At 36.8% G+C, this 25,194-nt stretch overlaps 1 protein-coding gene across 2 annotated transcripts in view; it reads left to right on the top strand.

Moving 5' to 3' along the window:
• Window positions 1-20,343, top strand: part of CLIC5 (chloride intracellular channel 5) — a 69,970-nt gene extending 49,627 nt beyond the window's left edge. For both annotated transcript variants that reach the window (XM_015812304.1, XM_015812305.1), the window contains exons 5-6: window positions 13,157-13,338; window positions 19,485-20,343. In XM_015812304.1, coding sequence (XP_015667790.1) covers window positions 13,157-13,338; window positions 19,485-19,652 — 350 coding nt within the window. In that variant the 3' untranslated portion in view covers window positions 19,653-20,343. The remainder of the gene's footprint in view (window positions 1-13,156; window positions 13,339-19,484) is intronic.
• The last annotated feature ends 4,851 nt before the right edge of the window (window positions 20,344-25,194 follow it).

Below are 25,194 nucleotides of genomic sequence, written 5' to 3'. Positions count from 1 at the left end.
TTTGTTTATGAATTCTCTCTCAGATGGTGTATATGTAGTCACTTCCACTGAAAAGTTGACCTTGTCAATCATTCCATATATAAAGGATGGGTAACTTTTTATCCCCAGGGGCTACACATCATATTTTTTAAAGGATCAAAGACTGTAGTGCTAATGTATACTGGGTAGGCTGCATTTTATAAATGAGCAGAACTAGGTTCTTCCTTTTTCCAATTTCAGGAGTTTACATTAAACTGTTTCTCTCAAAAGGGTAGTTTTTTGGTATCTAAAGTTAAAAGGTATTGGGAATACATTAGGCATCTGTTCCTAACTACAGTGATGCTAACATGGCAAAATGTGTAACGACGCAAGCACCAGCCTTTCATGGTTGCACTCAACTATGTAAGGGGCAGAATTGGGCCTTGCTTGCCACCCTGACTTACCTCCAGTGGATGTCTATGTAGGGGGGATTGCAAAAATGGAGTGTGAGAATTCTGTGTAGCTTTGACATTGTTACTGTCTTACTGTCCTCCAATGATGAAAGAAAATTCCACTTGTGAAGGTACGATTATTTAAAATGGGAGAGTTAAATAAGACAAAACCGCAGAAAAGCACTAAAGAGCATTTGATTTAGTCTCTCAAAAATATGTTGGAAATTGCTTAGAAGAAGAAATAATGGACTTACTCTAGACTCACTTTGCATCAGCTTATTCCTGTAATCCATTGAACCTGTGATACAGGAAAGACATTTTTTTAAAGCCGGAGCTGTTGTGCGGGGCTTTTGATGGGTGCTCCAGGGGTAGTGTTTCAGAAAGAAACTGGGACATAGATAAAAAGTAATACTGTTTTAAAATGTTTAAGCCATTTCTCCTTCTGTCACATTAAAAATTACCACAAAATTGGATGAAAATTTTGTGAGGATTTGGGGGGAAGAACACTCAAGGCTTTGGGAAACCACACGTACCCCTGGTGCTCCAGGTTGTGCATCCCTGCTTAATGGCTGCTAGTTTAGTCGTGCTGATTTCTTCCTCCGTGGCCCCTTCTACTCAAGTGGACCACAGGTACTTGCTGCAAACCAACCTTATAAATAGTTCATATTGTCATCCATATGAGAAAATTGCCAAGAATAACTAAAAACAAAAAAAACCCTGCTGCTGTTCCAAAATAACTCCTCTTGTAATTCATCTGATTCATCAGACCTCAAAGCTGGAGGCAAAGCAGAAATGTAATACTAAAAATGTCATTAAGACAATTCCCAACCACCACTACCCCCAGGGACTTCTATCATCTCCCAAAGCCATCCAATCATTATAGTGCCAAAATAGTAATAATGAGGCAGGCTTTGTATCACTTCAACGATGGCTGGGTGATGCCAAAAGACACCCTAGGTCTGTAGTGGGGAAATGGCCTAAAGCAGGGGTGTCAAACTCGCAATGTCACATGACGTGTTGCGACATATCACGACTTTTTTCCCATTGCCGACAATGGGGTGGGCATGATTTTGGCATGACGCATCCGGCCCATGGGCCAACAGTTTGATACCCCTGGCCTAAAGCTTTCATTGAGTTGTACAGATGATGATGAATGGAGAGAATGGAGAGGATATATGCATATTGTGAAAATATGGTTTCAGTGAACTGGGCTAGACACATTTTGGACTGAACCCCAGAAAAATAGTTTAACCTTATATTAAAGTAACACTTTTCTTTTAAAAATAAGTATATAACCAATTATACAGAGGGTTTAAATCTTTGAAATATTTGGAATAAAAATGGAGGAGGAGTCAGAAAAAACAGCTTTAGTGTTCTATTCTAATTCTGTACACTCCATTAAATTTCATGGATTATGACATGCCCAATAAAGAGTCAATCATAAAAACACATTTTCTTTACCAATTTAAGAAAATGGGATAACAAATAACCTGCTTGGATGTGAATATGACAGTGTGTGAGCATAATAATTGCAATTAACAAACATTTACACCCTACTTTTCCATTTTAGTTATAGAACTGTAAATTTTTTATTTTAAATTGTTTTTATTTTCTTTTTGAAAATAATCTGTGTTCAGCATCACAGTATCCTTATTATAATATTATTCAGCTTTTTCAACTCTAATTTATTAATTGAATTGGAGAAGGCAAGTAAAAAAGCTTCTAAATGTTGGTTCACAGTAATTTTTATATTGCTTCATATATTCAGTATTATATATGTGAACTTGTTTAGTTATTATATTTCTGTACCAGCTGTACTATTCTAGGTGTTTCATAAAATAGAGCTCATTGCAATAGAATGTAAGACAATGCTAAGAAACATTCTTAAAATACATAATAACTAAGAAAACTTGTATAAATGTACTAATTGTTCCAGTTAGAGGAGGAATGTTGGGACTAAAACAAAACAAAACATTTTCGTTCCTTTGTATGTGTATCCATGACTGAACTCCTTTCTGCTTTAAGTTGCTTCCCAACCAACATTGGAAGAACTGGCTGCTTCTGGAACTACAGAAGTTGGCCATCTTGAAGCTAATAGAATTATTAAGAAACTGAGTTGGGGACAAATGTGACCTTTGATGTGCACTTTTCACCAGAATGGATCAAATTTAAATCTGAATATTAGTTGGTTAGTTTCAGCTAACCAACTGAATAGCCAGTGGGTGCTCTGTCACTGGAGGTGTTTAAGAAGAGACTGGACAGCCATTTGTCTGAAATGGTACAGGATCTCTGCTTAAGCCAGGGATTGGACTAGAAGATCACCAAGGTCCCTTCCAACTCTGTTATTCTGAAAGTTTTAACAAAAATGTGATGGATTTGAAATCTGGTTAACTGATGAAGTGGATTTGTTCTATTTTTGAACCTTGCATTTCTTTTCCAATTTGTTATTCCCTGCATGTCAGAAAATTCTAACTGACCTCATGCAATATCAATCACAATGAATCTGGAAGTGATCAAGGAAGGTGGTTTTGGGTTTTTTTAAACTTTTTTTTAAAAAAAGAATAAATCTCAGGTTATTTGGGTGAGACTGAATATTAATGAACAGTTTTCCTCTTTCACTCATTTTATATTGCATCCAGTTGATCTGTATGTGTTATGGCATAAATTTTGAGTGGATGAGAAGAGCAATAAAAAGAAAAAGCATCAATCAGTGGGCTAAGGTAGCAGCAGTCACGATTCATTTTGCACACAGGTCATAGTTTGTTGAACATGGCTCTGCATGACAGTTAAGCAGCCCATAGATTTACAGAGATCATTTCAGTTGCAGATTGAAAGGAAGACCAATTGCCTTTAAAACAAAAACAAAAACACATCTGGGATATTGGCACCACTAAATAATGACAGATTTTATTGTCTCCATCATTACAAACTCTCTTGATACTTAGCTGTAATAAGGAGCAATTACTGCACTAAATCTAGAATAATGACCATTGAATTTGTTATAAAATTGACTTAAGATTTTTTTTAATCATCAGCCCACCTAAGGTGGCTTGTCAATTTTACATTTGGCTTATATATGGTTACATGAAGGCTAAAGTTCAGGGTAACCACTGGCTCACTTTCAGGAATGCCACTTCTCTTAAGCTAATGGATTTGTAGAACGCATTCATCTACTGGAGTTATGGGCAGAAAGAAATGGGTACCCCTGATGATGCTGGCTCATTGGCATTATGCACTTTCCCTATACCTAAATATAAAGAAGTTAGTTGGTTCACATTCCCTCCTAACTCTGAATTTCAGGTCTTGAAAGAGAAATGCTAGTTTGATGGGTTTGAAGTGCCCCTTCAGTACCCTGAACAAAGGGGCAGAGTCAGTTCGCTTCTGTATTTTAGTAGAGGATGAACAGGAATGCTGGTGGATCATCCACCTTCCTTCCTTCCTTCCTTCCTTCCTTCCTTCCTTCCTTCCTTCCTTCCTTCCTTCCTTCCCTCCCTCCCTCCCTCCCTCCCTCCCTCCTTCCTTCCTTCCTTCCTTCCTTCAACTTTTATTTAATAAAATAGAATTAAGAGAAGGGAAAAAGAGTTTTTTTTCTTTCTCATGTGTGGAAGGAGTAGGGGAGAAAATGAAAGGAATTTTGTGGCTATTAAATCTGAGGCATCTTCAGGAAAAGCATTGATTTTTTGCTCCATTGAATTTCAAGCTGACAGAAGGGAAGACAATTCTAGATAACCTCCCAACTGTTTCTGAGGGCTGAGGGAGTTAAAAACAAGGGCAGCATGCCACAACCTGTGAAATTTCTCACACTGCATGTAACAGTTAAACAGGAGTGGCTCAGAACTGAACCAGTACACTGGTAAAGATGAAAGAGTCCATTCCTCCAAGTGATTTTCAAGAAATTAAAATTCCTAAGAAGACCTCTTGGTCCCTGATTCAGGACATGGAGTACAAAGCATGGCTCTGTAGTTCATGCTCCCATCCCACTTCCCTTTGGCAATCTCCAACTGAAAATATGAAGCAGATGGTCAAAAGTAGACCGAGAAGAGCCACTGATTGGTTGAGCCAGGATTTCAAAAATCAAATTGAGTTAAATTAAGTTAAATAAATAAGTTGATTTTGGAAGGGAGGTTAAAACAAAATAATATGATTTCTTCCTGGCAGTGAGAGAAAAATATTTCATTCTTCAGGTGTTATTATTCTAAAACCCAATTGATTTTTTTAGGATTTCCAGGGTTGCTCTCATAATAGCATTTTAGGTTCATTGCCATCATTACCATTTAATATGTGGCTCGTGAAGAAAAAAGCAGCTGAAGAAAATTATTCTGACAGGAGAATGTCAGTGTAAAAATTCAATTTATGAGCTGACTAAAAAGAGATAGTAACACTTTTGTTTGAGAACCTGGCAACACTTCAGTCCTTTTTAGCTTTGCTTTTTAAAATGACAAGTATGACTAGCAACAACATGTGCAGGATCTTCCTAAAAGGTTCTTCTGGCCACGGCATCATTTGGTCCAAAATCCAAGCCTTAGTGTGATCACCAGAGTCTGAAATAGAAGGGTTTCAAGAATCGGAAAGGAAAAAAGATTTCTCTTTGTTTTTTGGCCCCCTCTCTACCCTGCTCTCTTATTCTTTTACCTAAAATATGGGAAAGAAGGCCAGGGAGACAGAGAGGCTGGCATGGCTGCAGATAGGCCCCCCTCGCCCCCCTCCAGTAAAATGTATTGGCTCTTGGGGTGGGGGGAATATTGGCTGTTAATTGCTTTCTTCCCAGAACAGAGGAAGAACTAATGTAAATTCAAATGCTCCAAGCAGAGCATTCTCTGAAAATGTCACACCCAGAAATCATTTGGAAGCTGGTTTGGTTTTTCCCTCCTGAGCATGTTTTGTTTTCCAACAACCCTGAGGAGGAGGAAAGAGGATGGGGAAAAAGTTGATTACTTGGAGTCTTTTAAAATGGGCTACTGCTGCCTCCCCCCCCCCTTGTATTTATGCTGAGACAATATTGATCCTGCTCATAGCTTTCTTCATAAAATCGAAATAAATCAGACAAGTGAAGCTTGTGGTTTATATGCATATGCTTCAGCCTATGTACAAATGGAAGGTCAAATATATGAACACTCCTGTAAATAAATTACTTTACAGAATATAATATTCAATATATTAATGAAGATACTCAGTCATCCAGGTAGAGTTGTCTGGGAGTTGAATCATGGCAACTGGACTTCTTTCGTATTGGTTTGAAATGTTTCATTGCTTATCCAAGTAGCTTTTTCAGTCTGTGCAAGTAGGTGAAGGGTTCCTCCAGGGTGGTATATAGATATATACAACAAACTGACTATATATACATGTCTGTCTGTCTAATACTCTGCTCAGCTTAGTTTCTCCTTCCAGAATGAAGCCTTGCATCCAGGAAGATAGGCAAAATGCCAGTCAGTGATATAGCCTCTCCCTCTCCTTTGCTAAACAGCTATAGCAATTTTTGTTTGTCTTTGAGCAAGAGGCTCAGACACCTGGACAATTAGGCGAGGGGTTCTAGGAGCTTCTGATCACTTGTCCCCTGGCTCTTGGATGCTTTTCAAGAATTGCTAAACTATCCATTTCTTCTGGTTTATTGTTTTGTTAGTAGCAAGATTCTTATCTCTTGCCATGTGTGCCCCTTCAGGCATGAATATGAGTAAGATACTTTTGTAATAATAATAATAATAATAATAATAATAATAATAATAATAATAATAATAATAATAATAATAATAATAATAATAATAATAATAATAATAATAATAATAATAACAACAACAACAACAATAATAATAATAATATCTTTATTGATTAGCCCTTGGGCCATATCAAAGTGCAAAGTTCCAGCAACAAATTATTACTACAGTTTGATAAAAGCAATTTAAAATGAAATTTGATAAAATACAGTTTATTTATTTTATTTATTTATTTATTTTATTAATTTAATTTATATCCCGCCCTTCTCCTTGCGGACTCAGGGCGGCTAACAACCAGATAAAATACTAATCCCCAAAAAACTACAGATTTAAAAACATAATTAAAAACAAATATTAGTAATTTGGTCTAGTTAATTTAAAAATTGCTTTAAAACTCCCATTAAAAATTTTCCCCTAGGCCAGTCCTTCAAGTTGGAATAACCACGTCTTAAGGGCGCGGCGGAAGGAAGGGAGATCAGGGATCACCCTGATCTCTGGGGGTAGCTCATTCCAGAGGGTGGGAGCTCCCACAGAGAAGGCCCTCCCCCTTGGGGTCGCCAGCCGGCACTGTCTGGCCAACGGCACCCTGAGGAGACCCACCCTGTGGGAGCGTACAGGTCGATGGGAGGTAGTCTGCGGCAGAAGGCGGTCTCGAAGATATCCCGGTCCGATGCCATGGAGCGCCTTAAAGATGATGGTCAGCACCTTGAAGCGCACCCGGAAGGCCACCGGCAGCCAATGCAACTCGCGCAGCAGCGGTGTTACGTGGGAGCGACGAGTCCCTCCCAACACCGCCCGCGCGGCCGCATTTTGGACTAGCTGGAGCCTCCGGGTGCTCCTCAAGGGAAGCCCCATGTAGAGAGCATTACAGTAGTCCAGGCGGGAGGTGACCAGGGCATGAGTGACTGTGCGCAAGGCGGCCCGGTCCAGAAAAGGCCGCAACTGGTGAATCAGGCGTACCTGATAAAACGCCCCCCTGGTCACGGCCGCCAACTGGTCGTCCAGTGTCAGCCGTGAATCCAGGAGGACACCCAGATTGCGTACCCTATCCGAGGGGGCCAAAGTTTCGCCCCCTATAGTCAGCGATGGAGTCAGCTGACTATGCCGAGGCGCCGAGAGTAAAATACGACTTAAAATGAAAATGGAATAAAATACAGTCTAAAATGAAATTAAAATAGAGTACAGTAATTTAAAATATAGATAAATTATGATAAAATTATATCTTGGAGTCACCCTTGCAATCTTCCCCAATCAGTTCCACATAGTAAGATACTTTTGTAGATTCTGCTGTATGTATGAGCCTCCTGAAATCAATCATTCTAAGCTGTATCCTCAACAAAACCAGTAGATTTTTTATAAATAATCTAATTTTAGATTTTGACATTATTTCAGGTCTGAATTTTAGGTTCAGTTTGTACTTTTCTTTGAGGGTTTTTCCCATTTAAAAATTACGGATAAATAACTGCATTATTCAGATATGATGCCTCATTGTTTTTTCATGGGAATCAAGCCCATGGGAATGGACATAGTATTACAGTTATTTAAATACAAGTTTGAACAGTTACTATTAAATACAAGTTTGTCAATGAATAAGGATCTTCGTGGCAGAAGAGATACCTTGGCTACATTGCATCTTGTTACGGTGAATTTGATGCCAGATCAATTATACAGTACTGAAAGTTCTTTGTAAATCGTTACCATTCCAGTGGTTAGAATTTTAGCATCACAATTCAAATTGTTTGGTATGAAATAATGATAAATATTAAACGGTATCAGTGTTCCTTTTAATGTGAAAATATATTTTACATAATATTTTAGAAAGGGAAGACAATCCTGGAAAAGGAAATGAAACCCAGTTTGCATTTTGAAATATGTCCAAAACTAACAATTCTGTAATACAGTGCAGATGCAATATCCCAGTGGTGCTTAATCTGCATAAGGCAGAAGCTTATTGTTGCAAGACCCAGAACTGCAGTAGTACGTCCAGTATATCAGTGATAGAATTTTGGATTACAGCCATAGAAATCTGGATTTAAATTTCTATTTAGGCTGAAATTGGCAGACTTTATGCCTGGCTCAGTAATAAATCTCTCCCAACACTAAATCTCATATTCAGGAATTTGCTTGCAGCAGAAACTTGCAGATATGGCATGGCTAGACAAGTTGCTTTTTGCAGACAAGGTAACAGTTACGCATGGATAGAAGATGTGCCCACTAGTAAACCGAGAAATCAAATTGTGTACATTCCTGGTTCAGGATTTAAATTCTTGGCTTCCAACTTTTCCAAATATGAGTCCTCACAGAAAATGGCCTGAATTTGCAACATTATAATAGAAGCATGAACCCAGTTATAATAAGCAAACGCAGCCGTATCAGGCCTATTTCTTGCTGGTGATTTGTTTAGCAATGGCATTATTGCTCTAAGGTGGCATTTGTCCTGTATGTTTTTCCATCCATTTATGGGGATATATCTTCAGGAATGGAGGATTTTGTCAAAGTGATGAAAGAAGCATCATTTATTATTAATTAATTTATTAAATTTATCATGCTATCATAATGTAAGCTTCACTCCCTTTGTATGTGCATGCAGTGTCTTCAAAGATGTGCAAATGGAGCGGAGGTTTGTGCTACTGTGGCATGATGTTGATTTAACAATTCCCCTCCCAACCCCCTCCCTGTGGATGTTCCTGTGATTGTAGGCAATGAACACAAAACAGCTAGCAATGAACACAAAACAGAATTCATGGCAGGTTTTTTGGGAAAAACCTAATTCAGCTCTAGGATATAAACCAGCTAGAGGTTTATATCCTGAATTAGGTTTTTCCCAAAAAACCTGCCATGAATTCTGTACCTCTATCAAAAATGAAATGGTAATGCAGCTTGTGGTTTCAGAAAACCTGTGACTAAAATAGACCAGCCATTTCAGGAGAGGAGGGAACGCACTATGGGAAAAGATCAGCCACCACCAGAATGACATCCAGGCCTTTGGCATGTGGTAGGTGAGTAATCAAACCCAAGGAAACTAAATGCCAAAGCCTCTATGTGGAGGGAATGGATGCAACTTCCAGCCAGTTTGTTAGTGAGAAGTTTGGCATGATATAACAGGTGTGGTAACAATAAAGATAGCCCTTGACATCTTCTTTGACAGAAGACCACCAAAATCACAGAGAAAATTTGTTGTTTTAAATTCTCTAATATTTTCTGCTGCCTGACTCTTATGGTAGAAATAGGTTTTTTCTCAAGAGGAATACAATATTAGAGGTGATATCAGATTTTCCAGATGCAGAATGAACATATATTTGTTTTATGATTCAATCTCCTTCATTCTCTCAAACTATCTGAATGTGCTTCTTTCATATTAATCACTTGCTCTTGTATTCAGTCCACATTCATTTCATATCATTTATTCTCACCCTTGTTTTATTATGCAAATTTCTAAGGACCTCATTCCTATTGCATACAACTTGTGTTTACATTTTTCCTGATATATCCAACTTTCATTCTCATGTAATAAATTAGTCAGAAGCCATTTTTATTTTTTTTAGAAAAACATTCATTCCTCAGAACAAAACACATGCGATCCAGAATCTTTCTCTGTTTGTACAAGTTAACATTTTTTCCAGCTATTTTCTCATCTTTAGTCAACATTCTACACAGATTCATTTGTTTACTTTAGTTGTTTATCATTTAGCATAATTTGCAATTGTCCACTCCATTTTCCCTGTTAAGCACAACTACTTGATTCTTGATATATAGATATATAGGTCTATGGTACTCAATGCATCATACAGTTTGTGTAATATTCACTACAATTCAATTTTTTCATTGAAAAAAACATGCCAACATCTACATCTAAATGTACATGTAAGTTTGTGTCCACAACTAAAACATCTATACCCTCAGTACAAGAATTCATATGACATTTGACAAAAATGCATTAAAAACCCAAGGACAACATATTTTTCATATATTTACTTCTCGTACTGCATTCATCTTTTGTTACAATAAAACTGCTTCTATTGTATTTAGCAATCAATCTTCAACTCCATATTTAGGCAACGTTCCATAATTTTCCCTGTATATTTTATCATAAGCTAATAAATGTACAATAAAATTTCTTTCTCGTATTCAAACATTTTTCAGTGACCTACTGAGAATCAAATATTGTACACCTCTTTCCTTAGCAGAAATACACATTGCACTTCTCAGATTTTGATCATTGTTATTTCTTATGCCTTTTTGATCAGAATCCTGCCGAACATCTTCCCTAATCCCCATGTAATTTTTGTATTCATTTATTCCTTTCCCCTTTGAATAGGAGAACAGTGGCAACATTCTTTCAATCATCAGACACAGATTGATCCCTCACACACATGTTAACTAAGTCACACAGCCACTGCCTGAGCAAACCATATTCATATTTTAGCATTTGACAAATTACCATCTACATCTGCAGGCTTACACATTTTTACATCATTTATGACTTGCTTTTCATCTCCTTCCCCTAATACTAACATTTGTAGCATTTGTTTCATTCTTTGACGTTTCATTACTATCTTTATATAAATCTCCAAAGGACTCCTTTCAGCTTTTCTTCAGTTTCATCCCAAATAATTTCGTCACTTTTATTTTAATTCCATTCATCCTGCTTAAGATTCCTTGTTTAGCTCTTCAGCAACTTCCAAAGCATTTTTTATTTCTGTCAACATTTCTCTGCCTTTTTTCTGCCCCTTAATTTTAACCATTCTTTGTTCTCTTTAAGAACATTTTTGTAATGATCTTGTTCTCTCTATAATACTGTGCAATATTTTTATTCATTATTTGCAGCAATCATTCTCTTATATGTATTTTTTCTTCTCCATATCCTCTTTCACTTAATTCCACTAAACATTCTTTTTCATCCTTCTCATTACACTTCTGCAGGTGGTGCAGGGTTACTTAATTATGACCACAAAAGGAACTGGAATTTGGGTTGCTAAGTGATGCAGTCATTAAGCGAGTCATCATTTTTAGTGGACCAGATTTTACGACTACTGTTACCGTGGTTGTTAAATGAATCACTTGGCCAATTAAAGTTCACTTCAATTCAATACAATTGTCAGAGGCTGACTGGGAAGATTGTAATTCACGACCATTTGACCACAAGACGCTGCATTCATCATAAATGTTATGACCATAGCATGGTGCTATGGTCATAACTTTGAGGATAGGTTGTAAATCACTTTTTCCAAGGCTGTCCTAACTTGAGCCATTGTTAAATAAACAGTTGTAATCAAGGACCACCTGAATAGCATTTTGTTCCCAGCAGCTTCTACATCTTCTTTATTTAAGTTTATTTTTTATTCTACCTTGTATTATGTTGAGAGATTGATCTATCTTTTTGATACTTTTCATTCAAGATTACCTTTTCTTGTAATAGCTCTGCTTTCAATCTAATATTATTCATTTTTTTTAAAGGAACTCTTTCCCAAAGATCCAATCTTGCAAGTTTAACAAAATGGTATGCTTCACGTTCAGAAATTTTTATGGCCTGTTTTTTCCCTCACCAATTCTCTTAGTCTTCAGTCATAAAGAAATCAATCATGCTTTTAAATTTATATTCCTTTGCCATATGTATGTATTAACAGATTTATGCTTATATTTGAAAATTACAAACCATTTCCTAAGCAAATTGTCCCACTCATCATTTGTATTCATTCTTGGGTCTCCAAATAGCCTAATTAGTTCTCTCTTTCTCATTCCTACTCATTTTAGGGGAATGTGATCATATAACAGAATCATTTTTTTCTATATGGGGTTTATTCAGAATATTGAACAGGTTTCCTCAAAACTAATTTTTGGAATTTCCATTATCATCATTTATTAACAACATACAATTGTCATCGAATTCTGAATTCCTAATCCGATACTGAAGTTGATATTTCTGTTTTTTATGATGTGTATTAATTTATGCTCTTTACCATTTACTGTTCTTACATTTCAAATCACAATCCTCCATATACTGTGATTATCACCAGATAGATTCATAGTATTTGACCTTCACAGCCATCATAACCTTGGCCAATCAAAGTTTCACATAATACTTTGTAATATTACAGAGAGGGTGTGCAGTAAATTACCAGCCATAGTTATATCCATGTTACATGCAACATTCCCTGTTAAGTGTAACTTAGTTAAGTTTTGCTCAGTTGGAATTTCTATTAGAAGTCTTGGGATCTGACTCTTATGGGTCTATATTATATAGAGCATGTCAAGGTTCTGATAGACAAGACCAAACAAATCAGAACTCAGAGGCTTGAAACTTCCTCAAAGAACATGTTTATTGGTTACATAGTATCAGCACTGTCAAAAGTGAAACCAAGTCTGAAATCCCCTCCAAAATGAAACAATATTACAAAGTTGAACTTCCCACCCCAATGCCATGCAATCAGCTATGTTCTCAAATAGAATAGCTTGGCAGACTTTCTAACTAAATGCTCATGCCCCCATCTAACTGACAGAAATGACCTTGGTTCCCACGGGACAGCAAAATGTTTAGACCAGTAAAAATCCTCCACACCCTCTTCCATTCTTGTAGCAACCTAGAATGAGCAAAATGACTGCAGCCAAGTTTGTTGTAGAGCTGACAGAGCATTTATAGAGTTAATCACTAATTTTCCTTTGTAACATGCTTCTTGTGTACAGTTTTTGGCCTCTGGCCTTTAATAAAGTAAGTAAAATAGTATTGTTTATGGTACGTTTTTCTCATCCAATCTGATTAATTTTATCTTGTTTTGATCTGAATTTGACTTACTTCTTTTTTAAAAAAAAAAACAAAGTTGCATAGTCAGTGTGTTTTATATTTTTTATAAGTTACTTTAGTGTATCCTGTTTTCAGTCCTTGACAACCCAAAAATATTGCTAATAGTGTGGATGTTTAATATATTAGGCCATTCTAATATTACAGGCATTGTCATCATTTTGGTTCATACCTTTGTTTTGTCATAGATTTAACTATACAGTTGATTTATCCACTTTTTCTTTCTAATTATTAAGGTCTTGAGAGAGGGTTAACAAAGGCTTTGAAGAAGTTGGATGACTATCTGAGAAATCCTTTGCCTGAAGAGATAGACACAAGCAACACTGAAAAGGAAAGAGTGTCAAAACGCAATTTTCTTGATGGGGATGAGCTGACCCTTGCCGACTGTAACCTCCTGCCCAAGCTTCATGTTGCCAAGGTGAAATGCTCTCTTATCCATGATAGACCTGAAACTCAAATACCAACAATAATTGGTTGATACTAAGATCCATTTATACGACATGTTTCCCATTTCTGTTAAGAGAGAGAAGTATATATAGAGAGAAGAATAGTCCTGCATAGATAATTAGGTTTCTTTTGAATGAGTTGAAGAGCCTGTAAATATATAGCAACTTCATTCATCAAGGTACTACCCAAACACACCAGGTGTGTAACTTTTAGTCTTGCTCAAGATTTTCAAACAACAGTAATAAATCCCCAATTGTGATCTATTGCCTGCCAATCTACCCAAGTCTTACTTAAGTAAGATTTTGAATTTAAACTTGACTTAAGGGGGACTTTGCTTCTAAACTGCATGTGAGTCAACAGGATGATATAGCTGAAAAAAAATATAGGTTTCACATCTTAGGAAATAAGTCTGGTACTTCAATATTTGAAGTGGCATTTTAATATTTGAGGTAGTCAGAGTCTACTTCAAATTTTGTAATTGTTTTGGCTACTATTTTTTAAAAAGTGCCAAAAAATTTGCAACAAGTTCAGGGAAATAGAAAAAAGATAGTTTTCCACCTTAAATCTTTATTATAGTCTTAGAATCAGAATGGTCAGACAGAAGAATTATAGGTAAGCTTTGTACTCTTTGCTGGGCATTTCTTCATCCCTAATATTGATAAGTTCAGGATGATCATTGTACTAGAAGCCAAGTCCTATGAAGAGAAAATTAAGAAAACAGAATGTTTAGTTTTGAGAATAGAATATTATGTAATATTATGTAATGGAAGGGTGTAGCAAACATTTTCTGACAGCAAGAGCAATTAATAATGGAACTAATTACTCAGAGAGTCAGGAGGCTCTTCTTCAATGCATGTACTGAAACAGATATAACAGAGAGCCATTTGTTATAGATGCTTCAGATTGAACCTTGCACAAGATTGGACTTGATATCTTAAATAGCCCCTTCCATCTCTATCATTCTATGTCCCTTCTGACACGTGAAGCATCCTAGAAAATGACAGCTTCATAATTCATATGGCGTCATAAGTCAAGTGTATTTTTCCAAGTTAAATATATTTTACATAGGATTAAAACAACCTTACCAGGATGTACAAATTTGAAAAATCTCTGAACACCTATTTTTAGAAAGTCATGTCAAACATTTTGGCATAGATACAGGAAGCTTCCTCAACTAGCTGTCCTCCAGATGTGTGAACATCAGTGCCAAGAATTTCTCAGCCAGCCTGACCTTGTTGAGGGTTCTGTAACTTGAAGTCCACACATCTGGAAGAAGTCAAATTTGGGGGAGGCTTGGCTTCATGCTGGCCAAAGGTCATCATGCAAACTATTCAAAAGATAGTTTGTATGATGACAAACTATTCAAAAGAAACAGACCTAACAAAAGAGGAAGTGGAGTTGCATTATATATAAAAGATCACTAAAAATCTACAGAAATCCACAAAACTAAGAATTGAAAACCTCCTAGAATCCATATGGGTCAATATAAAAGGAAAAATGAATGACATTGCTATAGGCATATATTACAGGCCACCCAACCAAGCAGAAGAAATAGATGAACTTTTTGCTAAACAACTAACAAATGTATGTAGGAAATATACCACAGTAGTAATGGGAGACTTTAACATCCTTGATATCAATTGGGAGACAAACTCAGCAGCAAGTGGGAGATCAAACAGATTCCTAACCAATTTAACTGACAACTTTGTCATCCAAGAGAAGGGAACTAGAGGAAAGACTATGCTAGATCTATTTCTTACTAATAGAGAAGAAGTGATAAAGGGAGTCGAAGTTGCTAGAACTTTGGGCGAGAGTGACCACTTCATAATGGAATTCAATATAATGCAAACAAAAGCAATAGAACATAATCCAACCAGTGTCTTTGAAAATTTTAAAAGAGCTGATTTTAACAAACTCAGAGAGAGCCTAAGAAAAATTCCATGGATGAAAATCCTAAAGGGGAAAACAACTCAAGAAGCATGGGAAACTCAAAAAAATATGATCACAAAAGCCCAGTCCAGCACAATACCACTGAAAAAGAAAAACAAGAAATCCAAGAAGAAACCAGCATGGCTGCATAAAGATCTCTCTGATAAACTGCAAGACAAAAAGGACAAAACAAAAAATGGAGAGAGGGACACATAACTAAGGCAGAGTATCAGCAGATAGCCCGAATCTGGAAAGATGAAGTCAGGAAAGCAAAGGCTCAGAATGAACAAAGACTTGCAACAAAATTCAAAGATAATAGTTTCTTTCAACATATAAATAACAAGAAAAAGGTAAAGGGAACAGTAGGTCCACTTAAGAGAGAAGATGGCAAGTAAGTAACAGGCAGTAGAGAGAAAGCAGAGCTGCTTAACTCATTCTTTGCATAAGTCTTCATGCAAAAAGAAACTATAGCCTAACCTACCAAAAACCTAACTAAAAGACAGACTAGAATTAAAAATAAGCAAGAAAATGGTTAAAGAACATCTATCTGATTTTCATGAATACAAATCACCAGGATCTGATGGATTACATCCCTGAGTTTTAAAGGACCTGGCAGATGTTATCTCAGAACCATTATACCATCTCATTAAAAAATCCTGGAACACCAGGGAATTACCTGAGGATTGGAAAAGAGCTGATGCCGTTCCCATCTTCTAAAAAAGAAAAAAAAACAGACCCAGGAAACTATAGACTAATCAGCCTAACATCAATACCTGGGAAGATACTGGAAAAGTTAATAAAAAAAAACAAATCTCTGAACACCTAGAAACAAATAAAATTATAACTAAAAGTCACCATGGGTTTGTTAAAAACAGATCATGCCAAACCAATCTTATTTCATTCTTTGACAAAGTGACTAAATTAGTAGACTTGAGAAATCAGTGGTGGGATTCAAATAGTGAACAACTGGTTCTCTGCGTGGACGCCGCTTCTGGAAGTCTGTTCTGGGCCTGGACCTCTGAGGCCCAGAACGGACTTCCAGAAGCGGCGTCAACCCACTTCCAGCAGGCCGTTTTGCACCTGGAGGACTCCTCCAGGCCTCTGAGGCCCAGAATGGACTTACAGAAGCAGCATCCATGCACTTCCGGAGGGCCGTTCTGGGTCTTGTGAAAAAGGGCTAAGGCTTCAGTGGGTGCCATCCAGTGGTGGGATTCAGCCGGCTCACTGAACTCAACAAAAAATTAGCTACCGGTTCTGCTGAACTGGTGCAAACCGGCTGAATTCCACCAATGCTGTGGACATAATATACTTAGACTGCAGCAAGGCATTTTACAAAGTAGACACAATCTACTTCTTGGTAAGCTAGAAAAATGTGGGATGGATGGCATCACCACCAGATGGATTTGTAACTGGCTGACAAACTGACTATAATTGGCTGACAAATCCTTAATGGTACTAATGGAAAGAAGTAAGCAGTGGGGTACCACAAGGTTTGGTCTTAGGCCTAGGACTCTTCAATATGTTCATAAATGACTTAGATGAGGGAATAGAATGGGAGCTCATCAAATCTGCAGATGACACTAAGTTGGCAGGAATAGCCAAAACCCAAAAGACAAGCTCAGGATTCAAAAAGATCTTGACAGACTTGAACAATGTGCCCTATCCATCAAAATGAAATTTAATTTGGAGAAAAGCAAGATTTTACACTTAGGCAGGAAAAACCAAGGGTACAAAAATAGGTGAAACCTGGCTCAAAAACAGTAACTGTGAGAGGGACCTTGGAGTCTTAGTGGACGATCACTTAAATATGACCCAGCAGTGTGCAGCAGCAGCCCAAAAAGCCAATACAATCCTTGGTTGTATAAACACAGCCATAGAGTCAAAATCACATGAAGTATTAATACCGCTTTATAAATCTTTAGTAAGACCATACCTGGAATATTGCATCCAGTTTTGGTCACCACATTACAAAAAAGATGTTGAGACTTTGGAAAAAGTGCAAAGAAGAGCAACTAAGATGATTAAGGGCTTAGAGACAAAAACATATGAAGAACAGTTGCAGGAATTGGGTATGGCTAATCTAGAGAAAAGAAGGACTAGGGGTGACATGATAGCAGTATTCCAGTATTTGAGGGGCTGCCACAAAGAGGAGGGGGTCAATTATTTTCCAAAGCACCAGAAGGCAAGACAAGAAACAAAGGATGGAAACTAATCAAGGAGGGAAGCAACTTGGAATTAAGGAGAAACTTCCTAACAGTGAGGACAATCAACCAGTGGAATAGCTTGCCTTCAGAAGTTATAGGTGCTTCATCACTGGAGATTTTTAAGAAGAGACTGGACCGTCACTTGTTTGAAATGGTATAGGATCTCCTGCTTGAGCAGGGGGCTGAACTAGAAGATCTCCAAGGTCCCTTCCAGCTGTATTCTGATTGATTGGCTTTTTTCATTGAACGATAAGTCAAAGGTTCCAAAGCATCCTATGGGTGAAGCATTTTCTTTCTGAAAACTGGGAGAGGAAAAAAAAGATGAGTGAATGAAGACATAAAAGTTACTGTGAGAAGTATGCATTTTGCCCACATGTTAGACAGTAGTGGCAGATGGAGGCATGTCAAAGAAAACAGGATGCACAATAATTGGCAAAACCTGTTTACTTTAAATTATACAGGACCACGTTTATCATTTTGCTGTCATATACATGTTTAAAGGTTTTTTATAGTGTAAAGACATAAATAGGGCAGAAAATACTTCAGATTCTGCAAAAGGCATCTAATTAACATTGATGTTTGGCAAATAAATTCAGCACAGACACCTCTTCATGCTGCTCAGGACGATAAACTATGTAAAGTAAGCCAATCTGTCTAAATGTATTTCCTAATTGCTGAGGTTTCCATAAAGCTAATTATATATACCTAAGACAGTTAATACTATTATCATTTAGTTAAGTTGATTTCAAACTATTGGTTAAGATTCTTGAAGACTTACTGGCCTCTATTGGCAGAATTAGGCACATATTTATCTCCTGGTTTAGTTCTTTTCTCTCAAAATTAATATATCATTTCTATGGTTGGTCAAAGTTTCTAACTTATTGCATTGTTAATGTTTCCTCTAAATAGTAAAAGTACTGCTGTGCCACAAGTCCTGCTCTTTTTGTGCAAGCATGGAGTGCATGTTTTTTATTTTCCCTTTTTGTGTATATGTGTGCCTTTCAGCCAGTATATCAGACTTGCCCCAGTTTGATCCCTTAGGGAAGTAAAACTCTCAACTCCATTTGAAGTGAAAAGGCACTTTTATTAAGGAATACTGGTTGCAGTAAGGTCAAGCGGAATCTGAAATTTCCCTGCGGCAATACAGAACTGTAAGCCCTGTTTTCCCTGAGCCCTCCCCCCTTGGTCCGTAGCATAGCCAAGCCAGCACCGTTGTGATATTATGCGGAATTCTGAGGTGTTTGGGCTGGTGAAATTCCACATTCAGAGCAAATGGCCTTGAGGATGCCAGGGCGCCAGCAAGAAAAGGATTCCAAGCTGCTCGGTTCTTCTTCAACTGTCAATCCCCCCCTCCCAATTTCCCATCATCAAACTACACAGTGAACTGATCTTTTGTTCCCCCCTTGTTCTCCTCTCTTCTCTCACTGATGACAGAATGCTGGCGAGGTACGAAGCCGAAGCTGGTGGTTCTGACACAGTGTTGATATTTGGAGGCTGCTTGAATGAATGTTATAGTTTTCTAGACAATATTTCTTGAAGTGGATTGCCATTGTCTCCTGCCTAGGGCTGAGAGAGAGTGACAACCCAAAGTCATGTAGCTGGGTAGATACCTAAGGCAGACCTAGAATTCACAGTTTTTCAGTTTCTAGTCTGATTCCTTAAACATTACACCAAACTGGCTTTTTTTAAACTATAAATATTATATATTTGTTTATTTATTTATTTGATTTGTATAACTGGCCATCTCACCTAAGTTATTCTGGGAAGCTCATAACAATCCAACAAAAAACAAGTTAAAACCCAATATATAAACATATAAAAACTTCAGTAACAACTTTAAACAAAAATAAGCATGGTCAGTGGCAAAAAAAATAATCCTTGTGTCAGGTTCAAAAAAATCATTATAAAATGTTATTTCCTTTATTTTATGTTTAATAAAACCAATAATATTTATAAGTATTAAAGCCCTCCATTTGCATTTTAGATTGTAACAAAGAAATATAGAAATTATGAATTCCCAGCAGAAATGACAAGACTGTGGCAATACCTGAACAATGCTTATGCTCGGGATGAATTCATCAACACTTGTGCTGCAGACAAAGAGATTGAAATAGCTTATGCAGAAGTAGCTAAACGGCTTTGCAAATCCTAATCAGAATCAGCAAGATCCATTTCTCCAGAGAATTCCTGTTTTATAGATGCTTCTCCCCAAATGCCTTAAAATATGTATGTATGGAAGTTGGATAACTTTGACAAAATTGATAATTTTTCTGGATGCACCTTGACCAATATTTCACTGATGAAATACTGAGTAAAGACAGTATGGAATAGAGAAAGCACAACTCCAAATTATTATGTTTTATAATTTATGATTTGGTGGGAGTACTTGGAGAGAGGGGGACCTTCCCTTTTCTTAGAGAAAACTTTTCTGAAATCTTTACCAATAAACTGGAAGAAACGCTATATGGTCCACAGATATCATTTGGCTTTATTCATATATTTGGGCTAAAAATTTAAAGGTAAATATAAAGTAAACTTTTGCCTTATTTCTTGCAAATGTTTTTTCATGGACACTAATTATGATCTATCTGAAAATACTGTATGCTGCAATTAGGATTGGGAAGCTTAAATCTGGAAGGAAACTAGGGATGAGAATAAGAAAATGTATCTTAAGCAGAATGTTGCTTTAGGACTATTTAGCATAATTTACGGCCTTCATGCATCCGGTTTTCTTCCATGCAGAAGATGGAAGCATTGAAATAGTGATTCAAAAATGTTATATGTCTTCATGGCTTGGGGGATGTTAGAAGGAGTGATATAGGAACAAGATCTAGATAATCTTAAAATCTCACTAATGTTCTGAACTTTATTATTTTGTGATACATGCAGTCTTTGCAGAAAAAGTTGTGCTTTAAGACAATGAGTGCTTTGTTCTGCCAATTGTTCACCACTGTATTATTTTCTTGTAATGAAATGTAGAGGCTGAGCTCACATTCTTTTGGCACTTTGCAAGAGAAAAAAATTGAATATGATATAGCAGGTCTGCCAACTAAGTTGGATAACATCCAGTTGCACTCTTTTAACTTCAGTAAAGGAGAGATTCACATTTTCTATTATTTTCTTTAAGCCGTAAAAACAAAGAAAGATTTTTGTTTATAAAATCTTTATTTGAGACTAGGCTCATATACAGTGGGGTGCCCCAAGGCTCTGTTTTAGACCCAGTACTCTACAACATCTTCATCAATGATTTGGATGAGGGGATAGATGGGAAATTCATCAAATTTGGAGATGACACCAAGCTGGCAGAAATAGCCAACACTCCAGAAGATAAGCTTAAGATACAGAAGGATCTTGACAGACTTGAACATTGGGCCCTGTATAACAAAATGAAATTCAGTGGTGAAAAAAGTAAGGTTCTATATTTAGGCAAGAAAAACCAAATGCACAGGTACAGTATAGATAGTACCTCACTCAATGGTAGTAACTGTGAGAAGGATCTAGGAGTCCTTATGGACAATCGCTTAAATATGAGCCAGCAGTGTGCTGCTGTTGCCAAAAAAAATCAACACAGTTCTAGGCTGCATTAACAGAGGGATAGAATCAAGATCACGTGAAGTGCTAATACCACTTTATAATGCCTTGGTAAAGCCACACTTGGAATACTGCATCCAGTTTTGGTCACCATGATGTAAAAAAGATGTTGAGACTCTAGAAAGACTGCAGAGAGGAGCAACAAAGATAATCAGGGGACTGGAGGCTAAAACATATAATGGTTGCTGGAATTGGGTATGTCTAGTTTAATGAAAAGAAGGACTAGGGGTGACATGGTAGCAGTGTTCCAATATCTCCGAGGTTGCCACAAAGAAGAGGGAATCAAGCTATTCTCCAAACCACCTGAAGGCAGGACAAGAAGAATGGATGAAAACTAATCAAGGAGAGAAGCAACCTATGTCTAAGAAGAAATTTCCTGACAGTTGGAACAATTAATCAGTGGAACAACTTGCTTCCAGAAGTTGTAAATGCTCCAATACTGGTAGTTTTTAAGAAGAGTTTGGACCACCATTTATCTGAAATGGTATAGGGTTTCCTGCCTGAGCAGGGGGTTGGACTAGAAGACCTCCAAGGTCTCTTCCTACTCTACTCTATTCTACTCTATTCTGTTCTATTCTATTCTATTCTATTCTATTCTATTCTATTCTCATAAGTGATGTGGAGTAGAAGACTAAGAAACTGATCTAAAGTCTTAAGCCAGAAGTAACATTCAAGGGGCATATAATATGAATTCACATTCATCTTTTCTAGTCTTTCTAATCTAAAATAAATGATAGAATACTCATGTGATAAATAAATATGCACACCTCTAGATACTAAGAAGCAGACCTATTGACTGATATATCTTTTTATTTAAAACTAAAATGCACCATTAGATTGGACTGGCTGCTGTGCCCAGGTTCCCTCCCTTCCAATCCCAGATTGGAATTTTCAGTGTGATGGAAGGGATTTATTTCCATGAAGATTAGAATAATGTTAAATATGTTATCAAATTTAACTTACAGACACACAGACATGAAATGTGCAGTCCCAGAATGCTCTCAAGGATCACTTACAACCCTCAACTCTCAAAAGGTGATGCCTCCTGAGGGTGTTTCCATATGGAGGACTCTGTGGTCTAGCAACAAAACATAATATAGAGCTACGTATTTCATCTTGTCCTGCTTAAATGAGATTTCTGTGGAAAGCAAAAAGAAGATAGAGACTACAGAAAGCAGTGTGAGTGGGAAAGGTATAATAAGGATCTAACGGTGACACCCATCAATTTTATTAAGTCAGGGAGCTGCCACAGTAAAAGGCTTTCCTTGAAACATATAAGAATTCAAAAAAAATTATTTTAAAAGTAGCTGCAGAAATAACCGTGCAGCTATGTTCAGAAGGTAAGCAAGTTAAGACAATGCAGATACCATCAGCCTCTCCATGCACTCTCATGCAATTCTCACATATCTACCATTGATTGTAATGAACTTCCACCGGAATCCACAGTAATCTAAAATGACCCCTTCCATCCAAAATCTTGGCTGCAGAAAATAAAGCTGTGCTGTATCCTTTGTTTATATCCAGCATTTTGTTTTCATTGAACTTTGTAATGCCTTTTTTGAAAGTCCATGAACTCTCCAGTTTTCCTTCTGAATGGACAAATTATAGACAGGCTAGACTAGAAAGCAGTGGTTCCTGATTTTAAAACATTGCTGAGGAATCAGCTGGCTCAGAAAATGCAAGTAATAGCCAGAAAAGTCTAGTGAGATCACAAAAATCTATTTATGTAAAACAAAAGAGAAACCAGGCTGGAATTATTTCTATTTTAAATATATGAAGGGATGTGTTTCCAAATCGGCATTCAAAAACAGATGATCCTATATATAATAAGCATGACCTGTTTTTATGTAAAGAAGAGTGACATCAATATTTCTCTCTCTTTTTAATGCTAGCCTCCACTTCTGAAACTGCTGATCAGTTAGTCTATTGTAAATAAACTTAGGGCGAATGGCTCATTATTTGTAATATCAAGTGAAGACTTGCATGTATGAAATGAGAAAACACAAATTAATTGGCATAATTATAATTCTCATTTCTCTTGTTATCAAGAAAAGTAATTCAATCCAAAAAGTTCACAGATTTCTCCCTGTATGATCAAATGATAAGGAATCAAATTAATTATATTAATGTGTGAATCAGCTCCCCTTTGAATGGAATTAAAACTGACTCTTTGCTTCAACACTAAAAGCTGAAAAAACAAGCAGAGGAGAGAGGATTAAAATGTAATGTCAGGGCCATTGATTCCTCAGTACTTCACAACCTTTGAGTGTAGAGAATTTCTCTGGACCCTGCTTTGTCTATTACTCTGCCTGTTGATTTAAAACATTGCTGATCTCAGATAACTCAAGTAGCATGTAGTTACAGTAGTTCCGTGCTAGGCTTTGCCTATTCCTATCATGTAAAAAATAACTCTGTGTTATAGTAATAAACTTGTCTCAGGAACGCTCATACAAAGACAGAAAGATTTCCTTCCAATAGGGAGCCATAGGCAGGTTGGTCAGTCTGTATTTTCTCCTGTCTGAAGTTCTCCTTGAAGACCCTTTAATTCTTTGGAGGGCAATCCTCAAAAATGCCTCTCAGGCAGAAAAGAGACTCACCTTCACTCGCAGAGTCCTTGACTGAATTAGAAGTTGGGGAATTTATATCCCTTTTCTTTTTCAGATGTTATTGGACTCCCAACATCACATTCAGTAACATAGGTAAGGATTGCAGGTGTCCAGCTACATTCTGAGGGTCAGAAGTTCCTCTACTTCATTCTAAGGCCTTCTGGGAAGGGAAGAAGCTCTTTTAGCCATGGAAGGAATGCTTATTATCTTAGCTATAATTTATAATTTTAAAATGTACTTCTTGGAAGTAGCCTTCCCTGTACTGAATTTAATAGCTTTGCCTTGCCATTTATCATACAATTGGCTGCTGATACAAGGAGTTCTGAAGTCTGTAAAACATCTGATAATCTTTTTTCTTTTTACTTTACATACGACTTCCTTGTACCCTATCAGAAATCTCAATATATCATGCAGTGAAGTGGCCCAAAAGATTTCTACCAAATCCTCAAATTCTCTCACTTCCTAGCTATTATTCTCCTCTTCCTCCAATGTCAAAGCTTTTTTCCTTGATACATAAGTTATTGTCCACCTGGTTCTCTTTTTTTAGCTATTTTTCCAGACTTATCCACTGAGCAAGAAATGTTAATATTCCTAAAAACTGACTGTTTCAGTATCTCATCTCATCTTAGATCTAAACATCCCTGCATCAAATTTATTGGAATGAGGAGAACAACTGTGTATTGTAATTTCACAAGTTTAGCACAAAGAACATGGAACTGCTAGGTATACAGTTGCTGAGGAAGCATGCACGTGAATAGTATTCCTTTGGCAAAACAAGGTGAAAAAATGAAATTATATTGATAGTTGATAGGAGTGCATTTTTTTTACTTTTAATAGCAACTATGTTACAGTCATCTTGTTCCCAAAACAATTATCTGCTAAAGGCCCAATGTACAAGTTATGCTGTTGAGAGAAGGCTAAGGTCCTAATCTTATACACTAAGACAGACCTGGTTGCAGTTTATACTGTATTTAGTAAACAGATACTGCAATGCCATCCCAACATTTAAGGAAACCATGGCTTCTATAATTCAAATACTGAATACTATAGTTTTTTAGTGCTTTCAAATGAGATCTGGTAAAAAAAATAAGGTAAAGTGCTAATATTCTGTATACTATTTTCATACTTTTCTCCTTTATTAAAGCAAGCTAATATTAAAATATGAATTTAAGCTCATTTTTATGAGGAACCAGCTTTCCTGAAAATACCTTCATTATACCCTGAAGGCTTAGATAGTAATTGAGGAAATCTACACATTTCTAGCATGTGTATATTTTCAGCTTCTGACTGACATCAAACAGAACTTCAGCTCCTTGTTTCCTTTCCTTTCCTTTCTTTTCCTTTCCATTGTGATTATGAAGTAGTATGCGTTAATCTTGCTGAAGATTGTTTATCTATATTGGCAAAGTAAGATTGTTGAAAAGAATCTAAATGGTGAGACAGACAGTATGGATTAACAATAACTTTGTTCATAAATTTCTCACAAGATGTAAAGAA

This window comes from Protobothrops mucrosquamatus, unplaced genomic scaffold (assembly GCF_001527695.2).
Source record: "Protobothrops mucrosquamatus isolate PMUCROS unplaced genomic scaffold, P.Mucros_1.0 scaffold78, whole genome shotgun sequence".
In the NCBI taxonomy this organism is placed as follows: Eukaryota; Metazoa; Chordata; class Lepidosauria; order Squamata; family Viperidae; genus Protobothrops; species Protobothrops mucrosquamatus.
Note: the sequence above shows the minus strand (reverse complement) of the source record. Positions and strands in the feature narration are given on the sequence as shown.